This window comes from Osmerus mordax, chromosome 8, assembly GCF_038355195.1.
Source record: "Osmerus mordax isolate fOsmMor3 chromosome 8, fOsmMor3.pri, whole genome shotgun sequence".
Lineage (NCBI taxonomy): Eukaryota > Metazoa > Chordata > Actinopteri > Osmeriformes > Osmeridae > Osmerus > Osmerus mordax.
In genome coordinates, this window is record NC_090057.1 from 14605359 (window position 1) to 14632816 (window position 27458).

Here is a 27458-nt window from a genome sequence, read left to right on the forward strand (position 1 = left end):
GAATCAGGGACGTAAGTCACACTATGTCGCTATAATGTTACTCACTCAACCTTTTGAGTTAAGGTCTCAGCTCTCATACTTCATCTAACCAGAGGCTGGTCCGAGACCAGTATCATGCTGGCGTGTGTGTGTGTGTGTGTTAATGGACTTCCAATGTTGGTCCATCTGTGCTGGTAAACACATTCAGAACCTGATGTGAACCAGAGGCCTGACATGACCAAACCCACAACATCAACTTCCTGTTTACGGACACAACCAAACTGGAAACATGCGACCAGTATACCAGATGGTGGTTTAGATGCAAACAGGTATGGGGGATATTTCGAAGCGGGATTAGACAGATGTGGCACTGAGGTACATCGTGCAGGCTATGTGTACGCCGGGACATGCTCGTGTGAGCGTACGCCGTCGCTAAGGTCAGATCCTGGCTCCTCTCTCCGCTCCGTCTTTAACATCTGCCGGGCGGGGCGGGATTTGACCCTAGCCGCGCGTGTCAGCGATGATGTCATCTCCTGGGGCCGCAAGCCTCGCGGAGAGAGAGAGGGGGGGGGTGGTCTGTCAATTTCCTCTCACTTTCTTCTCTCTCGCGGCCCCTCTTTTTATTGCTCCCACCCTTTATCCTCTCACTGTAGAAATTCAATTTCCAATTTCAAGATTGTCAGACAGCAATCTGGGGGTGTGGGTGTGGGTGCGCAGCTCTTTGTTGGTGCTTGGTACGGGTGTGACAATCAAAGCTGATTTGTCGGGTGTCTGTTGGTAGAGAAAGGATATTGCCTTGCCTGTCCATCTCTTTCTGCCCGTCTCTCTCTATCTTTCTTTCTGTCTTTGTCTTTCTTTCTCTCTCTCCCTCTTTCTATCTCTCTCTTTCTTTCTCTCTTATACACAGACACAATGGTACTAGCTCACTGCACCATGACTCTTGAGGGAGAGAGAAGCCGGTCTCTATCTGGGTGTCTCTGTCAGAGGTGACATCATACTGGGCTATTCCCCATGATGGTAGAACCCAAGCCAAGAGACACAGCTCACATCACACACTCTCACTCCTTGCCCTCCCATATTTAAACTCTCTCCCTCTATATTCTCCCCCACTCGCTCCCTGTCCCTCTCTCCCCCTCTGGGTCCACCCTCTCCCCCCTCTTCACCTTTTTTCTCTCCGTTCTCTCTCTGTCTCTCTCTCTCTGTCTCTCTTTCTCCTCCCTCCGCTCTCCTCTGTTCTAGACACACTTGTCAGGATCGTATCAACAGATTACTGCGTTTCCACATGCCTGTCAAGCCTAATGGCTGACTACACACTCGTTTAGGAAAACACACACACACACTCACACACACAAACCGAGAGGAGCTGTTAAGAACAGAGTGCTGTTTGGATGGGCAGTGTTGCTAGGCATCATGGGGGTTTAGCTCTGACTATGACCCCAGACATAGGATTGGGTGTGTGTTCAGCATTTTGGGTTGTTTTTTTGAGGAGCATTTTTATTGGGTACAGGTCTGTTCTCCGTCTGCATAATGACAAGGCCGTTGAAACGACAATAAGGATCAGACAGACAGTTCTGTATCTAACTTCACTGGTGCTCCTATTTTGCAGTTGTCAGCTACAAACTGGTGCTATGGCCTGCTGTATCATCCACTGACCTATGTTATGGTCTGTGTCATCCACTGAACTGTGTTATAGTCTGTATCATCCACTGACCTGTGTTATAGTCTGTATCATCCACTGACCTATGTTATGGTCTGTATCATCCACTGACCTATGCTATGGTCTGTGTCATCCAATGAACTGTGTTATGGTCTGTGTCATCCACTGACCTTTACTATGGCCTGCTGTATTATCCACTGATCTGTGTCTGTTGGTAGCAGCCTAATAAAGCACATGGGAGAACCCCTAACTTTGTTTAGTTGTCCACGGCAACCCCGCTGTTGGCCCGGTTCTCCAGAGGCCTGGGCGGATTAGCAAGAGGATAGGAATGAAGAGATGGAGGGATGAGAAGGGAGGGGACGGGACGGGGGTGGAAGGCGGGAGGGGGGGGGGGGGGGGATGTAATGAAGGCGAACCAATAGGAAAACAAAACGTCTTTGTCGATGAGCATATTTTCCTCTAAGCCTCCAGCCTGTCTGCTCTCGCAGGCCTTACTGTTGGTCCGAGGGAATGGCACACACGTGAGGAGATATCCTCCAGTATCGGGGGTAAACCCGTAAGACCCCTGGCTCTGTTTCTCCAAAGCAGAGGCCAAGAGCAGCAGGCTTGTTGTGGGCGTTGGTCGGTTTCAGGCAGCGATGATGAAACCAGGGTACGGCTAACCTGACACAGTACAAGGGAACTCCCAGGATGCCCCAAACACACACACACACACATTATTGGAGCGTTGAAGGCGAGAAGAGATGTTGTTGTAGGTTAAGTAGGAGCAAAGGATGTGAGGGTGTGTGTCATTCCACTAGAGAACTAGAGGGGGGCTGTCATCATGTTGGATCAGAGGTGCAGGGGGGGGTTTTCTCAGTTGAGTGATGACGTCCAGAAGAGGAACCAGGAGAGCGACCGTTTTTAGGATAGATTAAGTCTGCGAAGGGGACTCGCACAGGAACAGATTCAGCCTGGCGGGATGGTTTGACGGCGTCTCTCACAGTGCCTTCATGTGAGTTAGTCTCCACAGCTGTGTCGTCCTGCCAGCTCCTCGATCCAGGGTCCCTGGTCTGGACGTCTGGAGCTGTGCTGGCTCTGGGAGCCAGAGTGTTAACGTGCGTCCTCCACACCAGTCCTCCAGTGTCTGGTGATACGGAGACCGGGCGAGCTGATGTTCCTCCCTGGCCCTGCATCCCAATCTCCCTGCACCATCTGCTCCCCATCCATGATGTCTGCTGCTACTTATCTCTGTCTGAGTGGATTTGTGTTTGTGGCTGGCTGGCCGGTTGACTGATGGGCCTGGCTGGTTTGCCGATAAGCCTGGCTGGGTGACTGACTGGTTAGCTTCTCACTACTAGTGGTCAATTAGTGGGTGACACTCTCTTCTCCTGTCCCCTCTCCTCTCCCCGCTTGAGCGCTGGCAGACATCCCGACAGACAGCATCTGGCTGAGAGCTGAAAGCACTGTTGGTGTCCACACACTCAATAGACACACATACACACTCACCTCCGCTCATTCTCTTTTTTCTGTCAAATTTAAATAGCTGTATTGCCATGGCAAAACAACTAACAATTGTGTGTGGTCAAAGCTTTTGTAGACAATGGAACAAAAAAAATCTCTCAGGTTATCCCAGGACAAATGGGGGACTAACTGGGCTTTATCTCTCGTTTGGCCCTGATAATGACAGAAGAGAGAGAGAGAGAACAAAAAGGAGGACAGACATTTAGTGCCTTATCTCTGAGCAATTGCCATCCCCCTCAGTGAGTGGGATACAAAGCTGGCCAGTGTGTCTCTGAGAGACAGAGACAGATTTTTATCTAGGACCAGTTGGGATAGGACGACTTGGACCTGCCTTGTAAAGTCTCATTCTGGGAGCTGCTTTGGAAGACGTTTTGAGTCTTTTACACTTTTGGTCATGTTTTGACTTTTTTTGTCCTGCTGAAAGAGTCTTGACTGCGCATCTCTGCAGAGGAGTCTCGACCAGGTGTCTCCATGGTTTTATCTCACCTCCTTCGTGTCTCCAGAGTCTTCCCTCTGTATGTTGGCGCGGTTCTTGACTTGATGCCAATCCAAGGCCTGTTGTTTGAAACCGAGGCATTCTTAAAAGCCACCACACCCGTATTATTCTACCTAGAGACCGGGGGCCAGAACATGGCCTGGGTCGGGGTCCAGACCCATACGAAAACATGTCTGGTTCTCATTCAGAGCACACTTCCTCTCCCTGATCACGCCACCCTGTCATGATCGCTGTCATGTACGGCCTCGTCAGCATATACGCATGTTTTAATCTGTGTACATTTGTTTCTGTGTAATATAATATTTTCTTTAAATTACATTTTGGTCGCCTCAGAAGCGACAACGGAGCGTTCGTTTGTTAATATGTCTGTAGCTGCGGCGCCGTCGCCATGAAATGGAATGTCGTCCTCTGCAGTGCAGGCCTTTAGCTCTGCTCTTAGGGGGATTCCCTCTCTTTACTCCCAACGATAACACAAGCACAAACGCACACGCTCACACCAAGACACACATGGCTATAACACACAGCCACACTCACTCACTCACAAACACACAAACAGACACGCGCACACCAAGACACACACACACACAGACGGGATTACACTACAGTGCAGCTTGAAGACAAAGTGTTCTCTTCACAAGAACGTTTTAAAGACTGTTGCGGGGAGGTGCGCCGAATTGATTACATTTGTTTGAACGGGCTCTCAAGTACCTCTGGGGCAGTTTAGCCTTTTAAAGACCATTAGCTGCATGAGCCCGTCATTACTTCACGTACCATTATGTACGCTGTCGTTGGATGGAGATTAAGCAGCTGCACTGCAATGCGGAGATGCCATTTCAGATGGACTGCAGATTACTGCTCTGCCCTTCAGCCTGGTCTCAGCCTGGTCTCAGCCGTCCAAGCTACAAAAACGAACTTTCAGATATCTGTGATGATCGTCAGTGTAAACACACACTGACGTCTGTGTTTACGTTCTCTCGCTTTCTGCTTCATCCCTTTCTAGATGACGATTATGGAGCAGAGGGCGGGGCAGAGGGCGGAGGCTCGTTCCAGGGGCCCCAGTCCCCCACCCACTCCCAGCCGTCCTCCACGGGGTACGACCAGGGGCCAGGGCCAGGCTACGGGGCAGAGGGCCCGGGCGCCCCAGGGTTCGGCTCAGGGGCTATGGGCCCACCGCCCTCCAACTACAACAGCATCCACGTTCCCCCAGGGTCCCACGCCCCCGCCAACACACCTGCAGATCTTCCCCCCCCTGCAGGTACGACACACACACACATTTACACACACAAACACAAGTGCAGAGTTTGTGTCGGAACAGTTTGTGTCACTTATTGCCCGATACTGTAATCCAGGCCTTCTCCTTAGCGAAAACGTCTCGCTCGACGGAAATTTGGTTCAGAGTTTTACACGGTGGCATATCTGGACTACAGCCCGTGGGAGGAACGCCGCTCTCTCTCTGATGGCGCCGCGTGCGTTGGCGCGTCTGAGCAAAGCCGAGCGATGCAGCCTGATCCTCTCTCCCCGGCAGGTCTTTGGCAGCCAAGACAGATAGGGGAGACAGACTGGGAGAGGAAATTGTCTAATGAACCTTCTTAAAGGGACAGTTCAACATTTAACACTTATCCAGCCTCTGCTCATCCATGGTCATGTCGACTCATCCAAAACACTTGCCCTCTCCATTCAGAACTCACTAAAACTGAAATTAGAAGCCATTTGCATTACTAATCGCCATGATGCCAAAGCCTCTCATGCTGAATGGACTCGGAAAGCATCCGGATAATTCTACTGAAAGGGTTTCGTTCATTGTTTGGGTGGAAGTCATTTAAAACAACAAGCTTAAAATGCTTAGCCATCCCTTGCAGCGGCCTGCGTCTGTGACTGATCATGGTGAGCGGGGTGCGACGGCGGCGTTAGCATTAGCGCCGACAGAGACCCATTACGGGATGTTGACGTGGACGCGAGGGGCGCAGCTTTATCACCGGTGCCCATACTGTTGACACAGGCGGTAGTGGAGAGGCGCTTGCTCTACCCTGGTGTGTGTGTGTGTGTATAGGGGGGAAGCGGGGGAGAGGGAGGTTATTGGAGAGAAAAGTGTAACTTACGGTAAAGGGTGTGCATCTGTCGGGGCGTGAGGAGGGGCGATGGGTGGCGAAGCGTGGAAAGTGTGTGAGATGTGTGTGTAATTAGCACATTAGGGGCGTGTGTGTGTGTTGAGGGCCGGGATATTAGACCAGGCACTGACAGGGTTCCCCCACGGAGTCCCCCAGAGCCCCTGTAGACGTGACAAGGTGAGCCTGTTGCTCCGTGGGCTCCAGAGGAAGTGACTAATCTCCACCTAGACATCCAGACCTTTTCTTTAAGCTCTTAACTAAATCAACAGAGACATACACACTCGCACACCCACACACAGAGACATTATTCCAAATATAAGACCAGAGAATGAAAGTAGAGGGGTGGTGGAGGGAGGGGGGGTGTGTAGATTGAGTTGCCACTAAGCTGTCAAGCTTTCTCCTCCTCCAGCCTTCGGGCTGCTTACACAATCACACGGCCTATAAAATGGGCCTATAAATGGGGAACAGTCAGATGGCTGAGCGGTGAGGGAGTCGGGCTAGTAATCAGAAGGTTGCCAGTTCGATTCCCGGCTGTGCCAAATGACGTTGTGTCCTTGGGCAAGGCACTTCACCCTACTTGCCTCGGGGGAATGTCCCTGTACTTACTGTAAGTCGCTCTGGATAAGAGCGTCTGCTAAATGACTAAATGTAAATGTAAATGTAAAATATGGAGGTTGCAGAGTGCTGTGCATTGGTTGGCTGAAGGATACAGGATTGAACTGCTCGCCACAGGGGTCCCTTTAAAACAGTCCGAGTCCAGAGCAGGGACGACAAAAAACGCATCCATTATTAAACAATGATACTCCGGGACAACGACCGAGACTAAGGAAAAAAACGTACAACTATGTGTCTCCCAATGAAACACACAACATTTGTTTATGTTCGGTTTGAGCTCAAACGTTTGCATAACTGTAAATTCCACAATTTTATTAAAGCATCCAGACCAGACAGAACTGGGATTGTGTCCACCGATGACGTCAAGGTGTATCGGTACAGATGGTATAGAATCACAGGAGTGTGTCCTGAGGGCAGGTCAGAACAGGTGTGTGGACTGCATGGAAGAGCATGTTTTATACATAGCTTCCTCTGCTGTGTGCAGGTGAGCCCGTCAAACCAGTGCCTGTGCCACGCAACATGCCTGTGGTGGACCCTGTTCTCCTCAGACCCAACCAAGAAGGTGAGCTACGCTACACACGCAAACGCATAAAAAAACACTTTTTTTCCACCTTCTTTTCTCTGAGGGTTTATGTTGGTTATTATTGGTGTATATATGCGTAACGTATATTTAGCAATATACGTAGCGTAATAATTGCCTGTAGCTTACACAAAGCACAATGACTGAAGGATGTGTGTAGCTGTCTAAAACATGATAATCCATGTAGGCTGAGATGTGATGTCCTGTGGCTCATGTTTCCATCTCTGAAAATTCAGCAACACGATTAAGATGGAGCCGAGTCTAGGAACCGTAAGCTCTGTCACCCTCAAGCGTGCCACAAGGATGTACTTTAGGTCTACCAGAACTGATAGATTCTTGAACTTTGTGAGAGAGAGGCCTAGACATGATGACCCCCCCCAACCTACCGAGGCTTTTTGAGAAGAACAACATTTCATTCGGCAGGCAGAGGGAAGCTTTTGAACTAAGCCAGTGGCATGTTTCTTTGTCTCCGTCTGCGAATCAGATTCACCCACAGGTCTCAGTCTAAAGTGACTGGGGATCCCACTCATCTCTTTTCTCTGGTCTCCCAGACTCTCAACCCTCCACCCCCTGAACCCCAGCGCCCCCTGAGCCAAGCTTATAAAGTCACCACTGTGCCCACCAATGCTAGCTCACTACCATCTGCCTCAACTTAGCAGTTTTCAGGCGCTAGCCCAAGCTGTCATTAATATGGCTGCCCGTGGCTAACCACAGACAAGGCTTCTCAACCTCCGGGGCCTGCATGCCCCCCCCCCCCTCCCCCCCCGCCCCTTCTCTCTCTCTCGTAATGAAATCATCGAAAACAGACAGTTCACATCGTCAACAGGACACACATGTAGATAGTGCGCACTACACACTGGACAGTAAATCTCTCTTTCACTCTCTTCCTCTGAGACCGAAGTTTCAGTAGTCTTTGTAAGTCATGTGTAATAAAGTATGTTTGCTCTCACTCTCTGCCTTCTCTCATTCCCTGTGTCTCTTTGGGGTTTACAGCGAGGGTGTGATTGTACTGGCAGTACTGGCTAAGGTGCGTGCAGAACCAAAGGGAATGAGACAGAACGTAAAGAAGGGTGTTTATTTCAAACAATATAAATCGTTCCGCACAGGAAAACAAGGGGACTATGAACGGTGCCGACGAAATGAGCCAAAAAAAACTGCCTAGCCACATATAGCTATAATAAATACGAGGGGCTCCACTCGTTCCTTGCCTAGTGTATATAACAGGTAAACCGCTACGTAATGCGGAGTAAACCCATGGGCAGCTTACCTGTCCACTTGACCCTGCGTGAAGAACAAAAAAGCTATACCGAGTACAGATATGATAAATATGTTGTACAAAATGCAGAGCAAGCCACAAAGTTATAACACTGAATGTATAACAAAAGCACGAATGCACACATCAAAAACCTGCACTATAGCAGGTTTGGGTATGGAGCTCCAGTTTTGTGAATGACTGCAGCACTATGTTGGTAGAACAGTGTTTCGGAAAAAATATTTTTTTAGTCGTTACGTTTTTTTGCCTTGTAATCTTAACTCAATCACTCCAAACAAACGGATAATAATGTATCAGGTTTGACTGCTTCCCCTCTCCTTGTCAGCATTTAGGACATTAGCTTTGATCGTGGCTCAGTGTCACATAGTGATGTTGACATCACAGGTAGCCTTGAAAATGCCTTTCTCTGTTTGTGTTGACCTATGTTTTTGAATCAGCTTTGATATCTGATTCATCAGTTGGGAATGATCCTTCGATAATGAAGCCCTTATGAATGTCAGATAGACTTCCACTCACAAGGCCTCCCTCTTCACCTTCTTTTTGTCTCGGACCTGGGCCAGAATGTACTAGAAGACCATCATTAAAACCCACAATTTTGTATTTATTCATATAAAGGCATATTGTTTTGGTTGAGGTCTGAGAGAGCGAGAGCGAGAGGATTTGCCACCTCATTATGAATGCATTGGAAGTGGAGAGGCCTGTTTCACGGATTGCATAGTCAACTGTATCTCTATATCTACCATCTACATTCTTACAGTTTTTCTTGTTTCCCATGGGAAACAGTTATGTGATACTACAAACCTCTCTGTGGTTAGCGCGTTTTTGACCTGTAGCTGAGAGTAAACCTTAAGGTATTATCCGTCTGTGATGTGATATTTGCAATGACACGTAATGTATTTTACTTCAAGTTGTCCCCTGGTTAGTTACTATTAACCAGCTCCATCTCATGTTCTTAGCCTGTGCAAACACATGCTATAAGACTGTATTTGGAGTGTGTTTACGTAAGTTTTGACGCTGTTTATATCAGGTAGGTTCATGAAGCGTGTGTAGACGAATGTGGAGGTGTAGTGTCTCAAGACCAGAGCTTGCTTACGAATGTATAGGATGTGTGTTAAAGCGATAAGGAGCAGTGAAGCACCACGACTAACGTTGTGTCCATACTGCAAAGTGGGTTCGGGGCTGGGGTGTGGAAGATGTGTTTTGAGTTACTGTAATGGGGGGCTGGGGGACTGGCGCTGGCTCAGACAATTAATGATCTAATAGGGTTGGTCAGGAGAGGAGCTGTTTGTGCGTGTCTTTCTTTCTGAGTGTGTGTGTGTGTGTTAGTACAGATACTACTATGCTTGTGGGAGACAGGTCCTTTGAAAACACTATTGTACTTTAGGTTAGGGGTTAGGCTGATGACTAGGGTTCCAATATAGTAAAATGGAAGTTTAGGATGAGTTGGAGTTTGAATGGAAACAGTGACACTTTCATTGTGTGCGTGCGGCCATGTATTTTCTAACAACACAGTAGGCCTCATTGCTTCATTTGCTACAATAAAGATTTTGATTATTTAATTAGCCAATGTAATTATCACTTGCCCATAAAGGCACATGAGAACCTCTACTCACTATTTAGCTTTTTGTCAACAGCTGTTATCGGATAAACTGGCTTTTAGAACCTCTCTTGTGATATTAAATGTGCATCACTAGCTCCCCCCTTGTGTTGCCGACTATCTTTCTGTAATACCTATAGAGCAAAATAATAAAATAGAAGTTAAGATAAATTGATGTTTGTCCAAGTTCAGTTCCTTGAGTTCCCTGTTTAACTCTTGGTTCTCTTTGTCTTCAACTATTTCTTCCTATATCTGTCTCTTCCTCTCTCCTCCCGCTTCTCTCCCCCCCTCTCTCTTTCTCTGTATCTTTCTCGCTGTGTGTGTCTCTCTCTCTCCGTCTCTCTCAGGGGATGTGCGTCTGACAGCGGAGGACTTCACCCGGGCCCAGAAGTACTGTAAGTACGCGGGCAGCGCTCTGCAGTACGAGGACGTCTCCACGGCCGTCCAGAACCTGCAGAAGGCCATCAGGCTGCTCACCACCGGGAAAGAATAGACCCTGTCCTCTTCCATCTCCCTTCATCCTCCCCCCCCTTCCTTTCTCTTCTGCCCTCCTCTTCCCATCCCCATCTCCTCTCTCACCGCACATGCATTTGAGGAAAATTAATATCTTCAGACCCGACCAATGTCTCAGCTTTTAACCAACAGCCCTCCCCTGTACTAAACCTCAAGCCCAGCTTATTTCCCCATTCTCAGCCCCAGCTTCTACCCAACTTCCAGAACCAAGCTATCTGCCCCTGCCCCTGGTTTCAACCAACATGTATGGTTTTGTTTAGAACCTGTATATTCCAATTAAACAATGCCCACTGTGTCTGTCTCCATATTAAACTGACTGCTGTATGCTGTATATACTGTATGGTCACAACCACAACTAGCTCCAGGCACTAACGGCAGAGCACAGTTCGACACACATGCAGTGCTCACACTAGTTTACACAGACCATTGACTGTAGGTCTTTTGATACACACCAACCACACATATCTCTCTCTGTCTCTCTATCGTTCTCTCTTCATCTCTCCATCCCCTCTCTCATTGCCCCCCCCCCTCCCTTTCTCTCACTCTCTCTGTCTCTCTTTCTGTATGCATGTAAGTGTACTTTGGGCTTAGTGTGAATGTGACCCTGTCACAACTCCATTACAGACTAATGCTTTTAACACTATCAAATGGCTGGTTGGTTCTGCCCTCACACATGTTCTCAATTACTCCTTGTTATCAATCTCATTCTTGGGTGAAAACGCACCCAAAAATGATTCTTTCTGGAGCCACATAAGGCTAGTAAATGGATTTGATTGGTACATTTTCACTGATTTGATTCATTGACCGATTTGGGAGGCGTTTGTATATGGTTGTTGTGTACTTTACGTTGCCGCCGTAGAGGGCATGGGAGGACTAGGGGGAATGTCACTTTAGTTGAATGCTCTTCCTATAGATGCTTATTCACACGTAAAAAAAACTAACAAAACTAAAAAAACAGCTTGACTACGAACTAACTATAGTAGTTGGCAGCCCAGCTGTACATGTGACTGGAAAAACTGGTATGTTGGAACACCCATCTTCAAATATGCAATTGCTTCTGCCCTCCCCCCACCCCCCTCCCCCGCGTGCCCCTGAGTGAGTTTAAGTTCTTCGAATCTGTGTGTTCTTTACCCTGTTTACCCATACTTTTTGTTTAAGTTGAGTTTTTCAATGTGTATATGACATGACACTTCAAGCTATTGATTAAAAAATTGAATTGTCTTCCACCTGTTGTTGTGGTGCCTATTATTTATATGACACAGCACCACTCATAATTTATATACTGGATGACTGCGAGTATTATTTTGTTAGTATTGTTTTTACAATAATTTGAGCTAGTCTCAGTATTTCTGGTGCTTGACCTTACTGTACCGTGTTTGTACTACGTCTGTACGGATCGAGGTAGTCGGCGTGTTCTGATGTCACCGTGTTTAGGTTTGAGGTCATCACTGCTCGACTGCTCCAGCCAGCTGAGTGTGATTAGTGTTATGCCTGGATTCACTCTGTCACTATCATCCATCCGCTGTGTGATGCCTGGGGCGCAGAGATGGTGAGATAAGGAGAGAAAGAGAGAGAGAGAAAGATGGAGAGTAAAGAGCACAAAACATACAAACACCTTTGCCTTGAGTGGGGCCCAGCTCCAGTTAACCTCTCGTGTTTGAGAAAGACAAAGGGAAAAGGGGGGAGGCAAGCATCAGACATCTGTTGCAGCAGGGGTTCCCACTGGGACCTAGAAATACCTTCAGGACACACAGACAAACCATTACATACAGGGGCTCAGATATGTGTCTATCTACCTGCCTACATGATGCAACATCAGGGTTATTACAGCCTTACCTGGCTTGCACTAGACCACATGCTATTATAGGCATAAGTACATTCGACTTGAAGAAAGACTATGTTTGCTCGCTACCCCCCACTGCATTTAACTTAAGTTTAACCATCCTGTTTCAGCTTCTATGCTCACTTATTTGGTTATGCTTGTTATGTAACCCATATATTTGAGGTCATAAATAATGACGGATCTCCATGTAACATTGCTGCCACGGTCCTCACGCACATAACTAACTGTCAGACAGTGGAGTTCAGCTGGCTTTGATCAATTTGGTCTGGGGGATGGATAGCAGTTAGGGGAGGAGGAGAGGAGAACAGCCACTTCTATGGTTCTAGTTAAAACATGAGCCCTTGGCAGCAACCACGTAAAACAGCTGCCTTCACCTACATAGGTCACTCTGTTAGTCGCAATGACACACACACACATGCAGACATCACTCATGCCAAGAACAAATTGTTTATGAAGAAAATCTAGCTAACCTGACAGTGACAGAGTACAAGTTATTTTCCTAGAACTGTTATCAAACAGTTTGACAAACAGAGGTTGCAGAAGCACTGGTACCACAGGAGGTTACTAAATAAGCCCTCCTCCAGCTTCAAAATATCCAGGTGATTGTATATAATATAACAAAGTCCAACAAATTTACACTGCATGTTTAAACCTCGACAACAACAGTTGTAGCCGTGGTGTAGTGATGCGCAGGAGACCGGTTGGCAGAAACAGCGTATGCAAATGCAGACATCCAATCCAATTGGAGTGTTTATCTCACAGGAAGATCACCCGAACTGACGTTTGAAAGCAAATGACTGGGATCTGGCGGTCCACAATACCGATACTTGTCACAAACGGTCTGATTTCAATATTGTACAATGGTTCCCTTTCTAAACGTGCTTGCTTTCAGTGAGCCATCACGAGACATATTGTTCTTAGCTGCCAACTCTGTTAATGACAGGCCCATACATTGAAATTATGCACCATGAGGAGAAACATTTGTACGGTAACTCTTAGTGTCAGTATGTACTTCTTTCAATTTATCCCAGTGCAACAGCGAGATAAACGACATAAATATGACTGATTTTGAAAGTCATTTTTTTAAACCCAGGGGTCTGACTTTAGTTTAGGGTGGGGCGCCAGAGGGAGAGTGCGCGCCAGCTGTGAGGATCCGACAAGATCCCGAACTGTAGAAGCGCTTAGCTGCCGTTTGAAGCATCTCCAGACACAGGAGACAGGTTCATCAAGATAATATAGTTTTTGACCGTAGGACAGCAGCGTGCTTTGGGTATTTGTGTGGTGATCAAAACAATTTTTTTGCAACGCCACGATACATTTATTTGAAGGTTCGATAGTTTTCAAAGTTTCTGCAAAGTGAATAACTCCACTCGGACGAGAGGAGAGGGAATCATGATTCTTCAAGGAGACCAGCTCCCACTCCAATAAAACAATGTAAGTGTGGTATGCCTTGTTATGTTGTTCAGCGAATGTCAAACTGTCAGGGTACTTTATGTTTTAAGCTAGATTTGTCTGTCAGGTGGCTTGCGGTGTTTATTCAGTGAAAGCAGTGATCTTCTATTTCATAGTATCAATTTAGTTCAATGTTAAACGAAGCCTTAAATTCCTCAGTGTCTCTAAACTTTCCGACAAGTTCATAACAGTATGCTGAACTTGTTCTGTGTCGACGTTTCAAACACCCAATGTGATTGTTTCGTTAACTTCGGCTATTGGATGTCTGCAATCATTAACTGGTTTAAGTGACGCAAAAATCCTGTCTTAATAACAATAACACATGTCCATTATTTGAGGTAGGACAGAATGTTGTTGAGTGTTTATTTTCTCCATTGTTGCAACTTTTGACTAAATGTATACTAGACCAGCATTCATAACAATAATCTTATTGTCATACTGTAGCTAGTTGCCTAGCAAATGTAAGCAAAATATGTATGTAGGCCTCTCCTATTTCAAATAATTTCCTCTTTTTGTTATACATTTGCTTTTTGGCTATAATCCCTTTAATGTGTTACACAACCCTGACCATGGTTTGAAGTAGACATGGAACTTCTTCACAGAGTCCAGAGATGAAGTCATAGAGAATGTGTTGACAGGATTATGAAGACCATGACCAGGTGTCGGACATCAGTCACACTTGACCTTGGGAATTTAATTAACTCTTAAAGATGAAGACCCCCGCTCTCTCTTTTTTGTGTGCTGAACACCCCGGCTTAGCGGCCGTTGGGTGATGCAGGGCCCATGATTAGACATTCCCCAGTGAGAGATCCAGAACACGAGAAGAGACAAAGATGAGCCTTGAGGATGTGACTGAAAGACTTCACTGCCCAACTCAGTGAAGATATTTTTGCCTTTCTCTCTAAGAGGAGCAGACGGCTCCACCTCCGTCAACCATCTCACCTTGTCTATCTTAATTTTTCAAAGCAAACTATTAGAATTAGTTCATTCATAGTTTAGTTGGATCCGAAAGTCTGCCTTCTGCAGATCGTACAGGCCACCCTTCATTTCCTTTCAGCTCATGAATCAGTGTCTTTATGGGAACAGTCCACTGACCTCCCCCTCTCTGCTTGTTAAGCATTCATATTTAAATGTCTGCGAGTACAAAACATATTAAACAAAGAAGGGATTTCTGTAAAGTCAGGAATCGCATGAATCTATTGGATTTGAAATTGGATACAAGAGAGCAATTAATCCAGTTCTGTTCTCCAAATTATGTCATAAATTATTTATAGAAATTTAATGAACCTTTTTCGTATTCAGCCTGCACATACTTTCACAGTCTTGGAAAGCTATACTGTTTGACAATTTACACTACCATGAGAAAGTCTGACTACACACCATCTTAGTTTTGTTTACAATTACTGACACATGTTGCAGTCTAAGCTGTGCTGACTAGCAAAGCTTTGAGAAGTTGCGTTGTGGTTGACACTATTGGCTGGCCAACAACTGGATTCCATAGGCAAGTGGCTGCTCTGTACTTTGAGACTGACTCTTAGAACCATCAGTTAATTACTCCACTTTAGTAATTACCTTTGGCGCTAAACCGTAATAGGCCAATGCAACTGCATCATGTGTAATGCACAGTAAAGTGCTGGTAAATGAAGTACAGAGCAGAATTGACTGGGTCAGAAGGTTTTGTCCTAATCATCTCAGACAGTTATTTAAACAGAAGCTTGCAATGAAGCAAAGTTACCTCAAATGTCAACCCGAATTTAAATGACTTGATTTTACACAACCTACATTTGTAACACTGTCAGACTTCTAACTGCACCAGTAAAAAGAAAATACTGCCCTTATCAAGGCATATGTCCGTAAACATGCCATGTCGGTCGTAACTGACTATTGTCTTGTCTACATAATTCTAAGAAAAGCTTTTCCTCCTAATCTCTGGGTAGACAATGATAGCTGAACTCTAGTGTCAGGACCTGTCTTTAGACCTGATGTGTGGAAACGAAGCGAAGATCAGTCCATCCATCCATCATCTGCCGCTTTTCCGGGGGTCGGGTCGCGGGGGCAGCAACCTAAGCAGGGAGGCCCAGACTTCCCTCTCCCCGGCCACTTCCACCAGCTCTTCCTGGGGGACCCCGAGCCGAGAGACTTAGTCCCTCCAGCGTGTCCTGGGTCTTACCCGGGGCCTCTTCCCATTGGGACGTGCCCAGAACACCTCACCAGGGAGGCGTCTAGGCGAAGTACAGTAACTGTCTAAATAACATACGCTCTGGATAAGAGCGTCTGCTAAAATGACTAAATGTAAACATAGTACACCGGGATCAAGCCCTTTGTGTGGGCGCTCTATTCAGTTTTCCATGCAACGTTAGCCACCCCACTACTCCTAGAGACAGGAAACACACTGAATAGAGAAATTGATCCATTTGTCTTCAATTGGCTCTCAAACATTCATTATTCAACAGGATATTAATGTTATATTAATATGATTTAAACAGAGGCCGGTAAATGTTATGCAGCGCCTAGCCACAGGCATTGTTTTGATGTCATTAAATCCCCACACAATTACCCAGCGAATGTAATTGGCTCTCTGTGGACCCTCATCATTTGTCTACCTCTGAGCCCTAGTCCTCCGAGACCAACTCTCCAACATATTTATCATTGATATCGGTGTTTTCTGACATGTGTGGTAGCCCTTTGTCACGATTTTAAATTGAGTATGTTTTGTTCCCGTCAGTGTGTTGACAAAATTGGTTGCTAGTTTTTCATGAATTTACATTTTATCACTAAATTCCCTAAAAGGAGGGTTAGAGTCGGGTCTTTCACCTGTGTGGCCATTGTAAGAGTTTAGCCAGTGTGTGTGGGAAGGGTCAAGGTTAGGTATCAAACGTGTGGTTAGGGTTAGGCTGACTCCAAACAACAAAAAAGGATTAGGGTTAAAGAAAAATGTTTCCCTGTGCTGGGATCGAACTCCAGACCCTGGTCATGGGAACAGCATAGGGGATGGGCAGCATAGTGGCAGACAGTCTTCCTCCTGGTTTCACACTCTGTAGACATGAAAAAAGATGAAGAAGGAGACGCAGGAAGGAAGAAGGAGAACAGTTTGGGGAAGAGGGCTGCTGACACCACCTCCAGTAGCCTACTTAACTAAATATGAAGGGTCCCCACCATCGTTCCCACACACGAGGTTCTCTGCCTGGTGCAGAAGGTGGCCCCAATCCAAGGGCCCTGTCACTCGTATGTATGCAATCACAGAGGTTTTTTAGAATTTACTGTATGAAGACCAGATGTGGAGCATGGCCCAGACCAGGGGGGTCCAGCCCTGGGTACTTCTTGGAGCGTCTGGCAGCCTCTCAGTCCAGGACATTAGCCTCTGGATCAGTTTGAGAACCGTATGATTAGCTAATAGCAACCCGGACCCACGGAATTATCTGTAACTGGAGCAGTACAATTTTGGTTCTTGTTTCAGTGTGTGTGTGAGTGTTTGTGTGTGTCGCCCCTGAGCGTTGATTTTTAAAGACTGCAGTTCATTCAGAACCATGGCTCCTGGATTGAGAAAGCTTTGCAGGGGGTTGATTATGATTGCTGGTTTGTGAACATTTGAAAAGTTTTATTTGAGCAGAACTTGAGTAAACCCTCAGTGATTTCCCAATGTTACAGATACTTAAGGGTAATGATAACATTGTTTCATTCACACACACACACACACACGCACGCACACACACACACACACACACACACACACACACACACACACACACACACACACACACACACAAAGTAAATTCACATCCTTTTTTATCTATATCAGTACTTTATCTTCCCATTACTTGCATAAAGAGATGAGCTGACCATCATGTTCTGGGCATCCAGTCTCTAGAGAGAGTTAATGTAAGGACTCGTTTAAGAAGTTCTGCTGTGTGATGTTGTGTTGAGAAGAGCTGACTAATGGGGCCTGTTTGACGGTAAGCTATCTGGGAGCTTTGAGGTCCGACATGGGAGAACGCTTCCTGCTTCCACGGCAACCGAGCCAGACCAATCGTGCGGTGTCCTCTCCACCCGCAAATACAATCTCCCAACCTTCAAACTAGACACAAATTGCAGACTCATCAAAATGAATAAAGAAATGGTTAAGCTCTGGATTTGTGTCTGTGTGTGTGGGGGTGGGTGTGTGTGTGTGCCTGCTCGTGTTCTGCGCTCGCACAGCAATGAAGCGTGGGCGCTCGTGCTTTCGCTTGAGTGTGTGTTTAGTGTGTTTGCTCGTGAGTGTGTTTGCATTTTCTTTTTTTGTGTAAAGCCTGTGTACAGGACAGTTTATGAGTGCCCTCTTGTAATTCTCCACTAACTGGGTTTTTGTTGCTGGTTGCCAGGGAGTCCTACCAGCGAACAGGAAGGTGCAGGTGGAAGTTCCGTCATGTCCTCCTAGTCACCCAGCTGCTGCTGATTCTAACCTCAGGTAGGAAAGTAACATTATGGTCGACTGACCCCACACCTCCCTACTGTTTGAATAAAACACATTTTTGTTTCATGAAAAGCAAATAGACATGCTGTTCCGATGTAAAATTTCCCTACCGACCTTCGTGTCCTTTTTTTTGTGGTTTCAAATGTTTGTAGTTTTTTTTTCTGTCGCGGTTTTAGTTTGATGTGTTTCCTTCTGTGCTGCCATCGCCCTCCCTCCGTTCTCCCCGCCGCCATCCTTTCATCCTCATTTCCGTTTCGCTCATCGGGCTTCTGCATCGTCTGCTTCTCACCCCCGTCCCCCCACCACATCACCCCCCCCCCCCCCATCCCCCAACCTGTCACGGTCTCACGGCCATTCATGCATAGCTCGATAGCGACCTTCCAAACGTTGATCCTGTAGAGGGAAGGTCCCAAATGAAATTTTACTCAGTTTCAGGGTCTGTGCTGGAGTCTAATGTTTCTCATGTCTGGTATGTGCATTTCTCAAGTGCAGCTCCCCTCCCACCACCACTACCTTTCTACGGTTTGCCATAACAATGTGTCACCTGGGCTAGTTCAAAGGGTTGGACCTCAGGCTTTAAAGTGTTTTGTGAGGAACATGAGCGGTGAGAGGGTAGAGTACCCCTCGCTTTCGTCCTCACGGATAAAGCTCTTGGTTGGGTAGGTACCTTCCAGGAGGACAAGAGAACTTGCTTTCAACCTGTGTGTCATTGAAATTGTGAGGAAATATCTCAGAAAGCCACAAACGGAGCATTATGAAGCTGAGGTTGAAAGCATTTCCGGTTGAAGGTTGTGAGTCACAAAGTAAATGGGAAAGAATAGAATGAAATTTCCTCAGCGGACTTAGGAGCATGTACAGTCAAGCTAAAGATTCAGACATGGTCCGTGCTGTACTGTGGCCAGGAGACAAAGTCGGCTAGTGTCTTACAACGGTGTCCGTAATACTGTAGAGGACTGTTTGACGGTGTTGTCAGTACTACAGAAAAGCACAGTGTAGTATCTCTGACAGCAGAGACAACAACATTGTAGGAGGTTCCCTGGCTATCAGACTTGTCAACAGCCCCTGATTAAATCCACATGGAAACCGTGGCTTGTCTCCCGCGATTGGACAGCTAGCTCTTACCGCAGCTTAGCTGGAATGCAGAGTTTCCCCTCTCGTCAACTGTCGTTCCTGGGGACGCGAGAGGCCATGTTGTGCGGCTGAGTGTTTCGTCACTTTCACAACATACTGGGTGTGTTCCAGGCTCCGGCACGGCCTCGCAATCCACACACTCTTTTGGGAACTCGTATGTGGTTATGTGTGAATTACTGTGATTATCTGTGATGGAGTATTTAGAGATAAGATCCTAACTGATCAGAACTGGGGTCAGATGGCTGAGCGGTTAGGGAGTTGGGCTATTAATCAGAAGGTTGTTGGTTCGATTCCTGGCCGGCAAGGCACTTCACCCTACTTGCCTCGGGGAGAATGTCCCTGTACTTACTGTAAGTCGCTCTGGATAAGAGTGTCTGCTAAATGTAAATGTAATGTAACTACACGGGTCCGCTTTCCCTCATCCTCATCTTCTTCCGCCTCTTCTCTCCCATTCTACCCATCCTCTCCTTTTTCTCCTCCCTCTTCCACTTTCTCCCCTGTCCTTCTACTCTCTGCTCATCCTTCCTTTTTCCTCTCCTTTTCTCCTCCGGTCCTCCCCCTCCCAGTGACCCCTCTGGAAGGATGCACTCAATGATCCTCAAAAATCCCCTTAGAGAAAACAAGGAAAAACAAGAGCACAGACACACCTGAGAGAGAGAGAGCGAGAGAGAGACACTAAAGGGCAGTTTATTGGAAGCGACGTCATCCAGGGGATTAGAGCCTTCTTAGAGGTCACTCCACACACACACACCTCACCTCCACCACCCCTGCCATCTTTCTCTCGGTCTCAGGGTCTATTTTTAGTCTGCTGAGTATCAGCGATTGTTTGAAGTCTCCTCTCCTCCTCTCTTTCTAGCTGGCTGGCCTCCGCTACGCCTCACCAACGCCAGCTCTGTGCCCCAACTTAATCCCCCCCCCCCCACACACACACACGCACGTAACTACACAGCTCAACTTTGAGTTTGTAATCTGAGACTCGCGTGTGGTTTGAATTGCAGTGAGCTTCCCTTGGACAGTTAAACAAATACATATGTTTCTTTTTTTCCTCCTTTTTTCATTCTGTATACAATCACGTTTAAAACATGTAATTATAGAATGCCAGGCTGACACACCAGGAAACGGTTCGATCCTGAAAAACAAAGATGCCTTCTTCTGAAACGAGGAGCACTTTCCATAGTTGGCTGTGTGTGGAAACACTCACCAGAAAACTGTACCCCCGTTTTTAGAAGTACAGTAGTTCCTCAGAAACAACAATCAGTGTATGATTTACATGGACACTCAGGTTGTTTGTGAGAGAATACAGTGTGTGTGTGTGTCTGACTGACTGACTGTGTGTGTGGTAGGTAGGTCCAGTCCCTCAAGGGCTGGTCAGGCTTTCTCCAGGTCTCATTAGGATGTTAGCAGGACACACACACAACAACAAGTCCGTTGTTTTTACCTCAGCTTGTCCCCATGACTCACTGAATTACACGCACAAACACCTACATGCACATTTACACACAAACTCACACCTAAACACACAAACCTACAAGCGCACACGCACACACACCTACAAACACACACATACCCAAACACGCAAACCTACAAGCACATACACACACAAACACCTACACAAAAACACACACACACAGCCTTGTAAAACAGCAGGCCATTCCAGTAGCTTGCTACATCCAACAGTGACTTCACTCTCCTTTGCAAAAACACACTGGGTCCAGTTGTCAACTGCAGCTCCCGTTCCTCATTGGGTTTGAGTATGGACCTTGAAAGGAGGGCGGTCAAGTGGTTGTTCTTACTCTCCTTTGAACCAAAGGTTATGAAACGTCCTCTGGTTTGTCCGAAGGGTTGTGAGGTGACAACGTTTTTTAACAAACACAACCTATGCTTGACTAAACCTCTCAGAATATGAGACGTTTGCGAAAGAAAGTTTACGAAAAATAATACCAAAGTTATATAACTACAGGTATATAACTTAGGTACAATTTTCGTCCTTTGGGGTAATAAACCAATAGAAATGTTCATGTCTCTAAAATTGGCAATGTCTGTTTGAATAAATAACTGAAAAGTATATGATGACTGTTAAGAGACAGATATCTTTACTGCACTGTGGTATCCCCAAGTCCCTCCTCTCAAATGTGTTTTCACCCCCCCAGGTTGACCGGTCTGGTCAGTTACCCTGTAAATGTTCACGTGTGTGGAGATAGCTGCCTTCCTGCTAATGTTTCAATGCAGAAGCATAGTGTACATGTGATCCTCAACGAAAAGAGGGCTGGATGACTTTGCAGATGTGGTATGTGTAAACCTGTAAAAGGTTCGAATCCATGGCGCTTCCCTGGCGGAGGTTCCTCCTGTGTTCTCAGGGTGCAGGCCATCTGACAGAACTCTTAAGTGGTGCATCTACAAACGAGACCATAAAAAAACAAACCCATTCCACTCTCCTCAGTGCTAACACAGCTAATGCCAGCCTGCATAAGCGGTATTTCACTGTCCACACACTCATTAGGAGGTTCCAATTTGGTTTGATTTAAATCCTCCTGTGTCTCCTGGCAGTCGATGTTAACGGATATAAAACCCCGTAAGACTGAGTTGAAACTCCCTCGCAGTGGGGTTTGTTTGTTTCCGTGGTTGGCAAGTTTGCCGGGAGGCGAAAGTAGGGGCCTTCCTCTCTGCAGAAACAACCTGTTTACGACCCTCTGACGTGCTCCGTTCTGTTTGCTTGCACAATAGTAACCTCACCCGATTCCTAACCCTGGTGGTCCGAGAAGCAGAGTAAATCACCAGAAGTGTTGGATTAAACGTCCCTGCGGGTTCGAGTTTATCTCTGCTGATGTTGTCGATCGGGATGGCCCTGTTGGGGTTGGGGTAGAGGTATCACGAAATAGATGGCAGACATTTTGGAATCGGCAAAGAATTATTGTTGTGTGACGAGAGTAGGTTTCTCTTCAGAGAAGACAGAGCGTCGTTCCTACAGGGCCACAAACAGACACCGTCCTAGCTGTTACTGTCCTGTACCGTGGTCCTGGTGGCCATTTTACTCAGCTGTTCACAGCTTTTCGAGCGACAAGTGGGTCTCGTTATAACATGTCCGCCAGCGATGCTATCATGGCTGGGAATTTGCATGAGAGTGGAGCTCTTCCTCCTCGGCGTGGAGTTTGTTCAGAACGCTTGCCTTGTTAAAACTATCCAGCTCTCTGGAAACCACAAGGCAACGCACACTCCCGTAAGCACATTGGGTTGTATAATGTGGCATGTTGACAATACTTGAGGTTGGCTTGATTTAGGTATTGCTGGTTCCTTACATTTCTGGTGTTATCCGCCACCTCTGTGCAGGGGAGGTTGAAGTGGCAACTCAATTATTTGTCTTATCTGCTGCTTTCAACTGGTGTTGAAAGTTAATTGGCCATGCCCCCCCCCCCCCCCCCCCCCCCATCTCACTTGATGACACACAAGGCAAATGTGCCTCTCTCTCTCTCTCTCATTCTCCCTCTGTCTCTCTTTCTCCCTCTCTCGCTCCCCCTTTTTTTTCTACCTCTCTCCCAGTCGCCCTCTCTCCCTCCTCCCTGCCTCTAATGAGCTAAGCGCGAGATACATCTCTGCAGAAGAGGCTGTTACGGTGGCTCCCCGCGGTCTGTGCGTGCGTAGGTGAGCGAGTATGTCATGGAAGAACACAACGGGGAACCCCACAGGTCCCCACACCCCCCTCTCCTCACACCCCCGTCACAGTGGCTGTCCCAGCCGCAGAAAGTGTTTGTCCCCTCAGATAGTTCACACGGCACCGAGCCTTAGAGAGAGTGCCAGGGAGGGGAGGGAGGCGTACAGAATGCGTGTGTCTGGGAGGGCAGGAAGGAAAAAAACATGTCACACACACCTCAAACAATCCTATTTATCCAGCTTTGTGAAGGGTTGTTGGACATAGGATCTGATCCCCTCGCTGGGGTTCCCCATAGGGCTGACAGCTCTGCTGTGTCATTCTGCTATGCAGGAGGGGGCTGCCAGCAGTAATGAGCCAGAGTGGGATGGAGGGGGAGAGAGAGGGAGTGGTCGGCAGACCAAAGCTATTGTAAGCTGTGATTGAGGACAGAGGGATGGCCGTGAGGGTAAGAGGGTGAGGGAAGGAAGGGTGGGTTTGTGGGCTTTGGGTGAAGGTGAGGGTGAGGGTGCAGGTTGAGAGGGTTAGGGAGGACTGTGAGAGTAGTGGGTGGGCAGGGTCAAGGGGCAGGGTACAGGGGGAAAGAAGACAGGGTGAGGCTGAGGGTCTGGTGGGGTGGGAGGGTGAGGGAGTGTTGGGTGTGGGTGTTGGGTTGAGGGTAACATGGTAGCAGGGTGAAGCAAGGCAACGAGAGGAAACAAGACCAAACGAGAGAGAGGATAAGAGAGAGGACAAGAGAGAGGAGAAAAGAGCGGAGAGAAAAATAGAGAGAAGAGAGAGAAGAGAGAAAAAGAGAGAGGAAAGAGGGGAGGAGAGATGATAGAGGAGAAGAGAGAGGAGAAAAAAGGTGTCTGGAAGCTACAACTGCCCAGTTTCTAAACGTATGGATGAAAGATTCTTGATATGGCATACATGGAGGACTTTTAAAGCAACAGATGAGTTTGTGGAGATTCTAATCACGCTCAGTGTAGTGTAGCTCAGTGAAAGGAGATTCTATAAAAGACAGTCAGTGGTTTGGGCCCTACGGGGTGATTATAAATATTGCTGTAGTGAAAGATGGGCTCCAAAACTCTTAAACAACTACTGTATTTAGACTTCTGAATACCAGCCAGCTGTTTAGTCAGCCAGTCAGTCAGTCCTTGAGAGACAGCCAGCCAGTGTCCATACGGCTGTTTTCCAGCCTTTCAGTGCAACCAGTTTGAATTGAGTTGGATTGTTTACAAAGCATGTCTAGCTCCCGTTCCAATGTGTTATTCACAGTCACAGTGTTTGTTTATGCAGAAGTGGCTGGCTGGGTATTTTTTTGGTTGACGATCAACGACATCGCTTACAACCTTAATTACAGCCCCCGGGGTGGGGGTGGGTAGGGGAGCGGGGAGGGATGGGGGGCAACTCCTACAGCTCTGTGGGTTTGGATCCCATTGCCCCTGCCAGCAGGATCAACACTAGTCATTGTTTTCCGAACACGTTGGCTTTTTCCTTCCAGAACATTCACAAATCGTTTCCTAGCACATAGTCTCCATCCAGGTTCCCTTGAGAAACACTTGTACAGATCCTAATACAAGCTACAATTCCTACGGGTGCATTCATAGTTTAGAAACATGACTTTGAGAGATTTTGACCCCCTTTGGGAACTTTGTCTCTGTCTAGAACTTTCTAATTCCTATCGCTTTCTTTGGCTCGTGCCCTAACCTTGTGAGTGTTCCCGTATTGCTGTGCATGTTCTCACATCTATGACTGGGCTGTCAGTATCCCCTGATCTGGACTGATAGGGTTATGAGCTACTTACATACCAGTTTAACATTGCAACAAACCCATCATGTAACCTTAAGCAGGGTTCAGATACAACAGCGGGGAGCTATAAGCTGTCGTTTTCGAACGTCCATCTTATCGCAAAGACCGTTTGTAAGACTTGAACTGTTGACATCTTGCAAACGTCGATCAAAAAGACGATCTCCGTTCTAAAACGCTGTCTGGGCTGCTTTTGAACTGGGCTCTATTTCTGACAATTACGCTCAGGGGTCTGGAACCCCTGTCTGTCTGTCTGACCTCTTCTCCGATCTCTCCCTTATTGTTGCCCTGGTGACTTGGCTCCTCCCATTGTTTACCTGTCCTGCTCTGTCAAAGCCTATAAGGTGACCTCACCTTCAACTCACTACAGAATGACCCTGACTGAACTCAACCCTCTTGGCATGGTGTCTTTGTCCCCTGTCTCTTCGACTCCTTGTCCATTTGTGTCCTCAACTCCCTGTCTCCGTGTCCTCCTGACTCCTTGTCAACTTGACTCCTTGCGTCCTCGTGCCCTCAACTCCTCCTCCTCCCCTCGACTCCTCAACTCGGCGTCGAGCAGGGATACTGACCACGCGGTTCTCCGTCCTGTTTTGGTTGGCCAGTGCTGAGCCAGTGCCAGCTGGACTGCGTCCAGGTGCTGACAGCCCCCCAGGGTGAGTTCACCTCGCCCTGCTACCCCCAGGAATACCCCAAGTCCCAGGCCTGCAAGTGGACGCTGCAGGCCCCGTCGGGCTTCATCCTCCAGCTCACCTTCCTGGACTTTGAGCTGGAGGAGGCCCTGGGCTGCATCTACGACCGCGTGGTCGTCAGCACGGGAAACGCCGACGTCAAGTTCTGCGGCCTGACGGCCAACGGCCTGATGCTCAACTCCACGGGCAACGTCATGGAGGTGTCCTTCAACTCCGACTTCAGCGTCCAGAAGAGGGGATTCAGTGTCAGTTACAGGCAAGGTAGGCTTAGCGGTAGAGGGAGGAGTTTTGTTTACCTTGGTTTTAATGATTTGTTAATGATTTGTTCATATTTTTTTTTACATTGTTTAGTATTCCAGTTACGGCCTACTTTGTGTCATCCTTACTTATTTCTTATGTTTCGTATATTTTGCATTCGTGTATTTTTGGAGCCAAGAATTACAACAATGCAGATTTCTTCGTTGGCTGTGGATAAGGCCTGTGCTGGGGATTTGCACGTCAACATGAAAACCATCCACACAGTCATGAAACTAACTGTTCCAACCTCAGCCACATGCTTAACTATACCCAAACACTGCTCTCCTCCACTCTGGAAACACTCTCTTTGACAATATTTGAAATTGCCCGTGTAACAAATTCTCCCCCAAAACAAGGATTCGGAAGTGTTTGACACAGCAAGAGCCTGACTGAGTGACGGAGTGAGAGAAGGATGGAGAGAATGTCAGTGAGACAGGGAGGAATGGAGTAAGGAGTTTAAGAGAGAAAGAAAACAACAACAATATTTCTACAGCCTAGTCTTGTATGTAACACACCCAGATAATAAGGATGGATGAAGCCTGCAGTCTGAAGAGCTTCTCTCTTCTGTCCATATAGAACTCCCAGCAACTAATCATCAGCCTGGGAAGAGATCTGTAGCTGTTTAGCCCCATCAGTTTAGTTCATAAGGGAGTGATGGAGAGAGTGATAGAGAGGAAACATCGGAAAGACAGAGAGAGAAAAAAGAGAGCGTTTGTGCGCGAGACAAGGAAAGAGGGACAGAGAGAGAGCGATAGAGAGGGAACAAGGGAAAGACAGAGAAAAAAGACAGAGTGTGTGCGAGACAAAGAAAGAGCGACAGAGAGGGATATCGACCACCGCAGTATTAAACCTATAGACCAGAAACCGTGGCAGCCAATCTTCCCCAACCATGGAACTCAAGAGATTTGTGAGCCAGTAAGAGCCTGGGTTGGGAGGGAGGAGCCCAGGACTCGGTAGTTGTCTCTCCTCAGGTGTCCCAGGGAAACATACTGCATGGTCCACTGCTCCACGGCTTGAGGGTTGGTATCTCCCCTCAGGGCTCCAGCCAGCAGCTACACTGAATAATTCATCCAGAGATAACCACACCCTCCCAGATCAGAGTCCCTCTCCTGGCTCCAGATGATGGGCTCTCCTATTGAACCTGGGCCTGGCCCCCTTGGCACTGTGACAGGCTGTCTTCTGTCCCAGGTCATCTGATATGAGGGAGGGTGTCAGGATAAAGGCCTCTGGGATTTCCATGCAACTGATGGAACAGACAACAAATCAGCAACATATAAACGGACATATTCACAAACACACGCGCGCACACACACACACATCATCATAGGGGCTTCTGGACTATGGCACACACTGATACCCCAGACAGAGCTGAGCTGAGCACGGATTTTCCACTGCAAATTGGCTGTCACAGCCAATGTGTGTGTGTGTGTGTGTGCTAGCCAACAGCAACAAACTGGCACAGCAGATTTGCACCGCATTAAAATGAGACGTGTCAGAAAATATGCTATAAAAATTGCATAAAAGCACAAGGGAGTATTGGGATCGACTGTGGAGCAACCTGTCTTACTGAACAATGAAAGGCCACTAAGTTAAAGGTCATATATCTATATATTTGACTGTGTAGCTATATCAACAATTATCCAGGTGATGTTGATTGCAGTCCTGAAGTGAATACAGTGTCATTGTATCTCCTACACAGCACATGCTATGAATAACGATATCCCAGTGAGTTTGTTTGGCCGGGTCACTCTATTTCCAAAACAAGCGACACATAGATAGAGCTTAATAGACTAAGGGCCATTTGGTAAACAGTGCAGTGCAACCAGGGAAACCCAACG

The 27458-nt window shown here is 47.1% G+C and overlaps 2 protein-coding genes across 2 annotated transcripts in view; both read left to right on the plus strand.

The window, feature by feature from the left end:
* The window catches only part of vta1 (vesicle (multivesicular body) trafficking 1), a 29278-nt gene extending 18828 nt beyond the window's left edge, over positions 1–10450 (plus strand). Inside the window, exons 6-8 of the mRNA XM_067241254.1 lie at positions 4636–4890; positions 6843–6920; positions 10156–10450. Of these exons, the coding sequence (XP_067097355.1) occupies positions 4636–4890; positions 6843–6920; positions 10156–10301 (479 nt within the window). The 3' untranslated portion in view covers positions 10302–10450. The remainder of the gene's footprint in view (positions 1–4635; positions 4891–6842; positions 6921–10155) is intronic.
* Positions 10451–13470: 3020 nt separating this feature from the next.
* The window catches only part of adgrg6 (adhesion G protein-coupled receptor G6), a 52111-nt gene continuing 38123 nt past the window's right edge, over positions 13471–27458 (plus strand). The window contains exons 1-3 of the mRNA XM_067241583.1: positions 13471–13598; positions 17975–18060; positions 25237–25584. Coding sequence (XP_067097684.1) covers positions 13597–13598; positions 17975–18060; positions 25237–25584 — 436 coding nt within the window. The 5' untranslated portion in view covers positions 13471–13596. The remainder of the gene's footprint in view (positions 13599–17974; positions 18061–25236; positions 25585–27458) is intronic.